We start from the raw sequence: 12,657 nt of genomic DNA on the forward strand, positions 1-12,657 counted from the left end.
TTATTGGATTTATATTATTATTAATAATTATAATAATAATATCATAATTATTATTACTTACTTACTTACTTACTTACTTACTTACTTACTTACTTACTTACTTACTTACTTACTTACTTACTTACTTGTTTATTTATTAGATTTATATGCCACCCCTCTCTGAAGACTCGGGGCGGCTCATAGAATACAATGTAAAACAGTGCATATTAAACAAATCTAATTAGTTAAAAAACTACAAAGCTAAAAACCCAGTATATTAAAATCAATCAACCCATTCAATCACATGTGCTGTTAAGTCGAGGAACAGGGGACTTCCAAGAACCCCGTGACAAGGCATCTAGTCCCTAGGGTTTTTCACCCCGAGGCCTTCCTTAGAGGCTCACCCGGTGAGACTTCGGATCAGATAAAAGGAGGCGTCATCGAAAGCCGGCTTCCCCATCCTGCTCGGGTTCAGGACAGGTGTGTAGTCCATGCCCATCACAGTCACCTTGACGTCTGGGAGGGACATCTCCGATGGGGTGGAGCTGATGGTGGACTCTCGAGCAAAGAGGACCGGCATGGAAGCCGTCTCCGGATCCTAAGAGAGGAGAAGGTAGGAGAAACATAGAAACGTAGAAGATTGACGGCAGAAACAGACCTCCTGGTCCATCTAGTCTGCCCTTATACTATTTCCTGCATTTTATCTTAGGATGGATCTATGTTTATCCCAGGCAGGTTTAAATTCAGTTCCTATGGATTGACCAATCGTGTCTGCTGGAGGTTTGTTCCAAGCATCTACGACATTTCCAGCAGAAATAGGATTACCTGAATCCGGAGCTGACAGTTGAGATATTTACATCTCTTCTTCAGTTCTTCCATGACGAACTTGGTAAACTCGTAAAGTGTGTCGGGAGTCATGCTCTTGAGGGAAGGAACAGAAGAGAATTAAAAAAAGAATCGAATGAGTTCAGGAAGTCTTTCCTGATCAGTTTTATGCTGAAGACCTGCCACCATTTTTGTCGCCCGTCTTTGGACCCGTTCAATTTTATAAATCTCTTTTTGTATGTGAGGTCTCCAGAACCGGACACAGTATTATTCCAAATGGGGTCTCACCATCAGTGCTCTATACAGCGGGATCACAATCTCCCTCTTCCTGCTTGTTATACCTCTAGCTATGCAGCCAGGTCTTCTACTTGCTTTCCCTATCACCCATTTGGAGACTGTCAGAAATCACTACCCCTAAATGCTTTAAGTTTTTGGAGTCAAACACTCACCCACCCCTTAGAACCTACTTCCTTGTCCACGTTAGGGCGGGTGCAGGCATCGATCCTCTGGACCAGCTTCTCCAAGTAGTTGTTCAACGTTTGGGTCTGCCAGTTGGATTTGGCCACCTGGAGAGTGAAAAGGAAACTCCCCTCCCTCAGTGAGATGACCCTCATGGCTTTTCTCTAGCCGGCTTTCGGTCAGGTGCAAATAGTCAGAGCCAGTCGTTGAATAGTTTATTCAATAGTTTATTCGCCTGCTGCACCAGTTGCGGCCCTATTTGGACAGGGAGTCATTGCTCACAGTCACTCATGCCCTCATCACCTCGAGGTTCGACTACTGCAACGCTACATGGGGCTACCTCTGAAAAGTGTTCAGAAACTTCAGATCGTGCAGAATGCAGCCGCGAGAGCCATCGTGGGGCTTCCAAGATTCGCCCACGTTTCTTCAACACTCCGTGGCTTGCATTGGCTGCCGATCAGTTTCCGGTCACAATTCAAAGTGTTGGTCATGACCTTTAAAGCCCTACATGGCAATGGACCAGATTACCTCCGGAACCGCCTGCTACCGCACGAATCCCAGCGACCGATAAGGTCCCACAGAGTTGGCCTTCTCCGTGTCCCGTCGACTAAACAATGTCGTTTGGCGGGGCCCAGGGGAAGAGCCTTCTCTGTGGTGGCCCCAGCCCTCTGGAACCAACTGGAGATTAGAACTGCCCCCACCCTCCCTGTCTTTCGTAAACTACTCAAGACTCATTTATACCGCCAGGCATGGGGGAGTTGAGATAGCCCTTCCCCCTAGGCCATTACAAGTTATGCATGGTATGTTTGTGTGTATGTTTGGTTTTATAATAGGGGTTTTTAGTTGTTTTATTAAATTGGGTTGTACATGTTGTGTTTATTATTGTTGTTAGCCACCCCGAGTCTGCGGGAAAGGAGAGGAAGGTGATAGAGAAAAGGGAGAGGAGAAATGAGAAATGGAAGGTGCGATAGAGAAAAGGGAGAGAGGAGAGAGGAGAAAAGGAAGGAGAGTGGTGGACTTTTTTTTCTCTCTCGGTACCTCTGTCTTGATTTTCACTTGAATATTGGTGAGAAACCGTTGGATTTTCTCCAAGAAGACGCGATCCATAGCCAGGTAACGAAACCTGCTCTCAAACTTGCTGATAGTTTCCGAAGCCTGGTTGGAGAAGGGGAGAGAATGGGACCACGTCTGTCACCAAGAAGGGTGATATGATTTATCCCCCCGATGGAAGCCGGTTGTTTACAAATCGTATTTATTTTTGTTTTCTCGATCAAGCTTGTGGGCTGCCCGTCTCGCCAAAGGCTGACAGGCATCAGACAACAAAGGTCTTAAATTTAATATTCAATCGAAATAAAACTGAGCAGGATGGAGGGAACGAAGCACATAGAGGGAGAGGGAGAAAGTGGGGGATTTATTTATTTTATTTTATTATCTATCCATCTATCTATCTATCTATCTATCTATCTATCTATCTATCTATCTATCTATCTATCTACCTATCATCTATCATCTATCTATCTATCTATCTATCTATCTATCTATCTATCTATCTATCTATCTATCAATCTATCTATCTTCTTTATCCTATCTATCTATCTATCTATCTATCTATCTATCAATCTATCTATCTATCTATCTATCTATCTATCTATCTATCTATTATCTATCTATCTATCTATCTATCTATCTATCTTCTTTATCCTATCTATCTATCTATCTATCTATCTATCTATCTATCTATCTATCTATCTATCTATCTATCTATCTTCTTTATCCTATCTATCTATCTATCTATCTATCTATCTATCTATCTATCATCTATCAATCAATCAATCAATCAATCAATCAATCTATCTATCTATCATCTATCTATCTATCTATCTATCTATCTATCTATCTATCTTCTTTATCCTATCTACCTATCTACCTATCTACCTATCTACCTATCTACCTATCTATCTATCTATCTATCTAGTATCTAGTATCTAGTATCTAGTATCTAGTATCTAGTATCTATCTATCTAAGTTATATACCATCCAATCCCTTGGGACTCAGGACGGCTCACAAAATAAAAAAATACAATAAAAAGGTCAAATATTAAGCAATAAAACCCCATTTAAACTAGTCAATCAATTATAACAACTTTAAAAACCCTTAGACCAACAATACAATAATAATGAGTTCCTCCCACATACCTCGGTTAGGGACCCAGGAGGGTTTTCAAGAAAACTAAAAAGGTGGGAGGCATATCTGACCTCGGGATGTGTGTGTGTGTCAGGGGGAGGTGTTTTCAGAGGGTGGGAGCCACAGCAGAAAAGGCTCTTCTTCTGGATCCCACCGGCCCAAATTACTTGGCTGAGGGCATCTGCAATACATGACACTTCAGCCAGTGATGGATGGGGTAGGCTAATCCCAAGTTAACCTTGACCTATGCCATGTATACAGGCAGTCCTCAACTTACAACAGCCCATCTAATGGGTGGAAACTGATCAAGGAGAGAAATTCAACCTGAAAATAAGGAGAAATTTCCTGACAGTGATTTAACGACGGCAGGCAGCTGCGGCAAGGAAGGTCATAAAGTGGAACAAAGCCCGCTTAAGGACTGTCCTAGCTTAACCGACAGAAATGTTGGGCTTGGTCGTGGCCGTTAAGTTGAGGACCAGCTGCATAGAAGCACCCACATTCTTCAATTCAATTCAATTTATTAGATTTGTATGCCGCCCCTCTCTGAAGACTCGGGGCGGCTCACAACAACAATGGAAACAGTATAATAATGGAACAAATCTAATAATAAAATTACATTAAAAAACCCCAACAATTTAAAAACCATACAACACATACATACCAAACATAAAATATAAAAAAGCCTGGGGGAAAGGTGTCTCAACTCCCCCATGCCTGGCGATATAGGTGGGTCTTGAGTAACTTGCGAAAGACAAGGAGGGTGGGGGCCGTTCTAATCTCCGGGGGGAGTTGATTCCAGAGGGCCGGGGCCGCCACAGAGAAGGCTCTTCCCCTGGGGCCCGCCAAACGACATTGTTTGGTCGATGGGACCTGGAGAAGGCCAACTCTCTGGGACCTTATCGGCCGCTGGGATTCGTGCAGGAGAAGGCGGTTCCGGAGGTATTCTTCCCACGCACGTTAATGCACCCAACCCTGGTTGTTTGGGAGAGTCTCTCGCTGGCTGACCTGCTCCAAGTAGCCCGTCTCGGCTTTCTCCATATCGATCATGATCAGGCCTTCGACAAATTCTATGCGCGAGTTCTCCTTCTGCAGCCTCTTCATGAAGCCCTCGAGCTCCTCGGGCGCAAAGTTCCCACCGTCTGCAAAGAGTCTAAAAACGAGGAGGAGGGTAAGGAAAAAGGAGTATTTATGCATCTGTTTTGGGAATGTAATAAAGTTCAAAAATTTTGGAAGCAAATACAAACGGAGGTGAATAAAATCACGAATGGCAACTGGAAACATAGAAACATAGAAGACTGATGGCAGAAAAGGACCTCCTGGTCCATCTAGTCTGCCCTTATACTATTTCCTGTATTTTATCTTACAATGGATATATGTTTATCCCAGGCATGTTTAAATTCAGTTACTGTGGATTTACCAACCACGTCTGCTGGAAGTTTGTTCCAAGGATCTACTACTCTTTCAGTAAAATAATATTTTCTCATGTTGCTTTTGATCTTTCCCCCAACTAACCTCAGATTGTGCCCACTTGTTCTTGTGTTCACTTTCCTATTAAAAACACTTCCCTCCTGAACCTTATTTAACCCTTTGACATATTTAAATGTTTCAATCATGTCCCCCCTTTTCCTTCCGTCCTCCAGACTATACAGATTGAGTCCATGAAGTCTTTCCTGATACATTTTATGCTTAAGACCTTCCACCATTCTTGTAGCCTGTCTTTGGACCCGTTCAATTTTGTCAATATCTTTTTGTAGGTGAGGTCTCCTACAAGGAAATATATAACCAAGGAAGCAGCATTATTGATTAAAAATAGTGAGGTCAAAGAATACGAAGAAATCAAAATTGCAGCGAGAGCAAGTGCCCAGGCAACCATAGTGCTTGGGTGGAAAGATGATAATGGACCACAAAAAATTGGTGCAGGTACATGGTGGACCACATTCACTATGAAATTATGGAAATTAGACTACATAATTATAATGAAGAGAAATTAGCAGCAACAATGAGGCGGTGGGAGAAGGTTAAGAATTATATATTGACAGTATCAGCAAGCGATGCAAATGTAAAAAATAAAATTCAATCACTTTATAAAGAACGAACAATGTAATCCAGAGATAAAGCAAATGAACGATACAGAATTGAAGCTTCCCCGGTGAAGGGGATTTTTAATTTTTTTGTTTGGTGATGGTACACTTCTATGTTTTATGTTTTTGCTTTTTGTTAAATTTTAAAAAAATCAATAAAAATTATATTTAAAAAAAAATAAAAATAAAAACGAGGAGGAGGAGGACGAGGAGTCGGTGTTGGCTGGGAAGTGATTAAAGAGAGAACCTGCAGAGAGTCTTCACTTTTTGGGGTCTTTTTGGACAGGTTGGAAAGGGGCAGAAGTTCTGACTTTGGCCTCCTGGTTGGGGGGGGCTTTGGGCGAAGGCTGGTGGCGAAGAGACAGAGGGCCCCGTTCCAGTGGGACTGCATCAATGGCTTGGAACTGGCTGTCCATCTCAGCCCGCTGACCTTCCAGACGCCCGGACCTGGCCTGGCCCTCCCGCAGGTCTTCCCTCTGCTTGGAAAGCCTATTTATTTATTTATTATTTAGATTTGTATGCCGCCCCTCTCCGCAGACTTGAGGCGGCTCACAGCAAAATAAAACAATTCATGACAAATCTAAATTATAATTTAAAATATTTTTAAAAAACCATTACTAAAACAAACATACATACAAACATACCATGCATAAATTGTATATGCCCGGGGGAGATGTCTCAGTTCCCCCATGCCTGACGGCAAAGGTGGGTTTTAAGGAGCTTACGAAAGGCAAGGAGAGTAGGGGCAGTTCTAATCTCTGGGGGGAGCTGGTTCCAGAGAGTCGGGGCCGCCACAAAGAAGGCTCTTCCCCTGGGGCCCGCCAACCGACATTGTTTAGTTGACGGGACCCGGAGAAGGCCCACTCTGTGGGACCTGATCAGTCGCTGGGATTCATGCGGCAGAAAGCAGTCTCGTAGATACCCTGGTCCGGTGCCATGAAGGGCTTTATAGGTGATGACCAACACTTTGAATCGTGACCAGAAACTGATCGGCAACCAATGCAGACTGTGGAGTGTTGGTGTGACATGGGCATATTTAGGGAAGCCCATGACTGCTCTCGCAGCTGCATTCTGCACGATCTGAAGTTTCCGAACACTTTTCAAAGGTAGCCCCATGTAGAGAGCATTACAGTAGTCGAGCCTCGAGGTGATGAGTGAGCATTGAGTCCCGGTCCTAGTCCTCAGTGAGGGTGTTCTGCTGAGCCTCCTTCTTTACAAGATCCAATTGGAACTGAGCCGTTTTGCCAAGTGTTTCTCCTGGGGGCTGCTTAGTTCCAACAACGGCTTCCTGTTGGGGCCCTAAGGAGCCCAGGCGGGGAGGGGAGCAGTGGCTGGGAGGGGAGGGGTAAGTAGAGGCGGACGATGCACCCCTCGAAGTGAGTGGCATCGAGTTGGCCACGCCCACCAAGTCACACGCCCACCTAGCCACGCCCACCCAGCCAGACCAGTGTTTCCCAACCTTGGCAACTTGCTGCCAATCTGCCTTCCATTGAGGACCTGTAGACTGCACGAGTCAAAAAGAGGGTGGGGAGAATATTGACTGACCCCTCACACCCTGGACACAAACTGTTTCAACTCCTACCCTCAAAACATCGCTACAGAGCACTGCACACCAAGACAACTAGAGACAAGGACAGTTTTTTTTCCCGAACGCCATCACTCTCCTAAACAAATAATTCCCTCAACACTGTCAGACTTTCTACTAAATCTGCACTTCTATTCTACTAGTTTTTCTCATCATTCCTTTCACCCATTTCCTCCCATGTTGACTGTATGACTGTAACTTGTTGCTTGTATCCTAAGATTTTTATTAATATTGCTTCTTCATTGCTTATTTGACCCCTATGACAATCATTAAATGTCGTACCACATGATTCTTGACAAATGTATATTTTATTTATGTACGCTGAGAGCATCTGCACCAAGACAAATTCCTTGTGTGTCCAATCACACTTGGCCAATAAAATTCTATTCTATTCTATTCTATTGAAGGTATTTGGACTTCTGGCTGGGGAATTCTGGGAGTTGAAGTCCAGATATCTTCAAGTGGCCAAGGTTGGGAAAAACTGCACTGGACAGATCATATTAGTGGTCTGTGGGATTTAAAATTATGAATCGAGTGGTCCCTGATTGGGGACCCCTGGACTGGAAGACATCCGAGAGCTCTTTACGACCTTGCCATCCTGCGCTATCCTGGTTACCTGCAGGCTTTCAGGAAATCCGTGTTCGAATCTCGCAGCTTCCCCAAGGCTTCCTCCAGATACTGTCTGTAACTCCTCATGGAGACCTGGAGCACCTCCACGTGGTTCAGCAACTCCATGTGGAGGTTACGGCTGAGGGCCATCACCCTAAACAGAAGAGAGAACGGACAGAAAGCGGTCACTTGGAAATATCCTTTGAACAGGGTGCGCAGGGGGGGAAAGCATTTTGAAATTCCCTGATATTTCCCTGACATTTCCCAAAAGCTTGCGATCTAGAAAAGGCGCGGTCGTAGAGGACGTCATACCCAACGGCTAAGCCGTGGAGAAATATCAGTAGCCGAGGAAGCGAGTTGTTGCCACAGTTATGCTCCAACGTCCTACCGGTCAATGACTACTTCAGCTTCAACCGCAACAACACAAGAGCACGCAACAGATTCAAACTTAATATTAACCGCTACAAAATATGACTTTAACAATCGAGTTGTCGAAGCGTGGAACTCATTACCAGACTCAATAGTGTCAACTCATAACCCCCAACATTTCTCCCTTAGACTATCCACGATTGACCTCTCCAGGTTCCTAAGAGGCCAGTAAGGGGCGTACATAAGTGCACTAGTGTGCCTTTCGTCCCCTGTCCAATTGTCTTTCCTTTATCTCATATATCATATATATTTTCTTCCTTTCATATATCTTCTCCTCTATTTTATATTTTTATTTATATATATATTACTTCATGTCTATTCTCTTCTATATGTATTGTGTATTGGACAAAGTAAATAAATAAATAAATAAATAAAAACAAATGCTCATTTTTGCTTGACTCTGCCAGGCAGCGTGATCCGTGTTTGGTGGTTTTTTTACATGATTTTTCCCCTGACTTTTAAACATTTTAATACAGTTTGGTTTTCCCCCCCTGATTTATTCCAATTTTTTTTTCATGAATTCCCTGATAATTCCCTGATATTTCCCAAACCTGATAATTCTGATTTCCCTGTTTGAAGGTTAATTTCCCCTGGGCTTAAATAACGTTCTACAGTCTGATGGTCACCATATCCAAAGCACTGAGAGCCCATCGCTATTGTGGGAAGGTGGGTGATACACCCCCTTTTTCCCAACGTCAAACTGACTTCTCTGCCCGGCTTTCCATCTGGAAGACTTTCTCCATGTCTTGGATTCGGTTGCGGAAGGATCTGCTGATGCCGTTGTGGTCTTCTCGGATCTTGATGAAAGCAGCCCTCTCCTTGTTCAGCGCCTCGATCAAGCCGGCACAGTGACGCTTCAGGCGGTCACTGTGAATCCGTAGCTCCGCTGGGGAGGAAGGATGAAAATTCCCACGTTTTAAAAGGAGGGGAGGATAAGAAAGGATCGTGCTGGAAGAAGTTCCCAAAGTTTACATAGAAGCTGGTGAGAAGATAAGCTCCTCCCCCCCACAAACATAGAAACATAGAAACCCATGGTCCATCTAGTCTGCCCTTATACTATTTCCTGTATTTTATCTTAGGATGGGTCTATGTTTATCTCAGGCATGTTTCAATTCAGTTACTGTGGATTTACCAACCACGTCTGCTGGAAGTTTGTTCCAAGCATCTACAACTCTTTCAGTGAAATAATATTTCCTCCCGTTGCTTCTGATCTTTCCCCCAACTAACCTCAGATTGTGCCCCCTTGTTCTTGTGTCCACTTTCCAATTAAAAACACTTCCCTCCTGAACTTTATTTAACCCTTTAATGTATTTAAATGTTTCGATCGTGTCCCCCCTTTCCCTTCTGTCCTCCAGACTATAGAGATGGAGTTCATTAAGTCTTTCCTGATAAATTTTATGCTTAAGACCTTCCACCATTTTTGTAGCCCGTCTTTGGACCCGTTCAATTTGATCCATATCTTTTTGTAGGTGAGGTCTCCAGAACTGGACACCGTATTCCAAATGTGGTCTGACAGCGGGATCACAATCTCCCTCTTCTTGCTTGTTATACCTCTAGATATACAGCCAAGCATTCTACTCGCTTTCCCTACCGCCTGACCGCACTGTTCACCCATTTTGAGACTGTCGGAAACCTTTACCACTAAATCCTTCTCTCCTGAAGTTTTTGCTAACCCAGAACTGCCAATACAATCTACAGTCTCGTCTTAGCAACTGGGCTCAGCTCTGTCCGTTTAATCCAGGACGGTCTATAAATGCGTCCTCCGTCTCAAAATAAGCACACACACCCCGTCTTCAATTCAAGGACTTGTGTTGCAAGGATGGAGAGTGGATCTGGCGTGGAGGGGAACCAAAATAATTACCCATCCTGATGTTGTAAATGTCCTTCTCGATGCGTTCCCTCCGGGGTTCGTGAAGATGGAGGCGCAGCTGGAGCTCGGAGTTGAGCTCTTCTTTCTTGGTCACCACGATGACCGAGGTGCTGGATAAGGTGTCATCAAACCACTTCTCCAGATGTTCGAGGAACTGGAGTCGGATACTGCCAGAGGAGAGCAGAGGGGGCGGCGGGAAAGAGGCGGGCTTGAGGATAAAACGGGTCGCTGGTCCCATCTCAAAGACCACCAAAGGGGAGGCGGGGAGTCCACCAGATTAGCTAAAATGGGCCCGAACCTTTCCCAGAATGCCAGGGATGTGAAATGTAAAACAATGCCAGGGATCTATTACCACATGTGGTGGGAATGCCCAAAAGTCTGTGAGTATCTGCACAAAATACAAATTCCTTGTGTGTCCAATCACACTTGGCCATAAAAAATTCTATTCTATTCTGTTCTGTTCTATTCTATACTATTCTATACTATACTATGCTCTTCTATACTGTTCTATTCTAAACTATACTATACTGTTCTATACTATTCTATTCCTTGTTCTGTTCTATTCTATTCTATTCTACTCAAAAAATAAATAAAGGGAACACTCAAAGAACACATCCTAGATCTGAATGAATGAAATATTCTCATTGAATATTTCATTTGCACAACAGCATAGAGCCGGGGGGGCGCAGCAGGTAGAGTGCTGTACTGCAGGCCACTGAAGCTGACTGCTAGATCTTTAGGTCAGCGGTTCAAATCTCATCACCGGCTCAAGGTTGACTCCGCCTTCTGTCCTTCCGAGGTGGGTAAAATGAGGACCCGGATTATGGGGGCAATAGGCTGGCTCTGTTAAAAAGTGCTGTTGCTAACATGTTGTAAGCCACCCTGAGTCTAAGGAAAAGGGAGGCATAAAAATCAAATAAATGAATGAATGAAGGAATGAAGGAATAAATGAATGAAGGAATAAATAAATGAATGAATGAAGGAATGAAGGAATGAATGAATGAAGGAATAAATAAATAAATAAATGTGAAATTGACTGTCAACAGTGTGGCTTCTTAAGAGGACAATTTGATTTCACATAAGTTTTGATTTACTTGAAGTTATATTCTGTTTTTAAGTGTTCCCTTTATTTTTTTGAGCAGTGTATTTTCTTAACTGGAGAAAAATGTCCAATTCTTTGAGAGAAAAGGAGGGAGGGAGGAAAGAAGAAAGAAAGAAAGAAAGAAAGAAAGAAAGGAGGAAGGAAGGAAGGGAGAGTGAGAAAGAGACAAAAAGAAAGGAGAGAGAGAGAGAGAGGTAGAAACAAACAGACGAAAGAAAAGAGACAGAAAAAAGAAACAGAAAGAAAGAGAGAGGTTTGTACTCACTGTCTTCTGACATCTCTAAAGAAAGCCTCTGACAAATACACCTGCTCCAGGTAAGAGGGCAAAGAACTGCTTTTCAGTTTCCCCTGGTAATATTTCTCTGGTCTCCGGAGCTTGGACTTCTTCAAGTATTCCACCACTTTGTAGGTGTTTCCATTGGACGTGGTGAAGAATTCTAGAATCACATCCTTTTTCTTGGATCCCTTGGCTGAATCCTTGGTCTGGCAGAAGGATAAAAGAGAAGGGACGAGACTGAGCGGCTATTCTTGAAACGTGGCTCAAAACATGAGAACGGCCACTGACTAAGTTCTGGTCAGTTCTCTTCCTTTTCTTTAGGTGGTTCCCATTCATGTTTTCATCCCCTTAGAAAGCCTGTTGGATGCAGTGACGAAAGCCCAGAAACATGGAGACAGGGAGTTCTAGTTCCGTCTTAGGCATGAAAGCCGGTTGGGTGCCTTTGGGTCACAAGGAGATGGTGAGTTCTAGTTCCGCCTTTGCCATGAAAGTCAACTCGGTGACTTTGGGCCAATCACCAGGAGACGGTGAGTTCTAGTCCCACCCTAGCCATGAAAGATAATTGGGTGTCTTTGGGCCAATCACCAGGAGATTGGGAGTTCTAGTCCCACCTTAGGCATGAAAGATAATTGGGTGGCTTTGGGCCAATCACCAGGGGACGGTGAGTTCTAGTTCCACCCTAGCCATGAAAGATAATTGGGTGACTTTGGGCCAATCACTAGGGGACGGTGAGTTCTAGTCCCACCCTAGCCATGAAAGATAATTGGGTGTCTTTGAGCCAATCACCAGGAGATTGGGAGTTCTAGTCCCACCTTAGCCATGAAAGCCAATGGCCAGTCTCCCTATCTCTCTCTCTCCCTCTCTCTTCCCAACACACCTCACAGGGCTGTGGTTATTGTAGGGAAAAACAGAAGGCAGATGTTGTGTTGGATGGAGTCATTTGTGAAGAAAACCAAGGCAGGATGGAAAAAAAATGAGCCAAGGTGGCGCAGTGGGTAGAATGCAGTGCTGCAGGCCACTAAAGGTGACTGCTAGATCTGCAGGTCAGCGGTTCAAATCTCATCACCGGCTCAAGGTTGACTCAGCCCTACATCCTTCCAAGGTGGGTAAAATGAGGACCCGGATTGTGGGGGCAATATGCTGGCTCTGTTAAAAAGTGCTATTGCTAACATGTTATAAGCCTCCCTGAGTCTAAGGGAAGGGTGGCATTAAAAAAAAGCTTCAACCGCAACAACACAAGAGCACGCAACAGATTC

At 44.0% G+C, this 12,657-nt stretch overlaps 1 protein-coding gene across 1 annotated transcript in view; it reads right to left on the reverse strand.

The window, feature by feature from the left end:
• The window catches only part of CCDC180 (coiled-coil domain containing 180), a 53,585-nt gene that overhangs the window by 17,947 nt on the left and 22,981 nt on the right, over nt 1–12,657 (reverse strand). The window contains exons 18-26 of the mRNA XM_070758497.1: nt 11,390–11,607; nt 10,014–10,189; nt 8,858–9,038; nt 7,731–7,877; nt 4,454–4,598; nt 2,302–2,418; nt 1,272–1,370; nt 805–900; nt 384–577 (exon numbers count right to left, since the gene is read on the reverse strand). Coding sequence (XP_070614598.1) covers nt 384–577; nt 805–900; nt 1,272–1,370; nt 2,302–2,418; nt 4,454–4,598; nt 7,731–7,877; nt 8,858–9,038; nt 10,014–10,189; nt 11,390–11,607 — 1,373 coding nt within the window. The remainder of the gene's footprint in view (nt 1–383; nt 578–804; nt 901–1,271; nt 1,371–2,301; nt 2,419–4,453; nt 4,599–7,730; nt 7,878–8,857; nt 9,039–10,013; nt 10,190–11,389; nt 11,608–12,657) is intronic.

The sequence above is a fragment of the Erythrolamprus reginae genome, chromosome 8 (genome assembly GCF_031021105.1).
Source record: "Erythrolamprus reginae isolate rEryReg1 chromosome 8, rEryReg1.hap1, whole genome shotgun sequence".
NCBI classification, from domain to species: domain Eukaryota; kingdom Metazoa; phylum Chordata; class Lepidosauria; order Squamata; family Dipsadidae; genus Erythrolamprus; species Erythrolamprus reginae.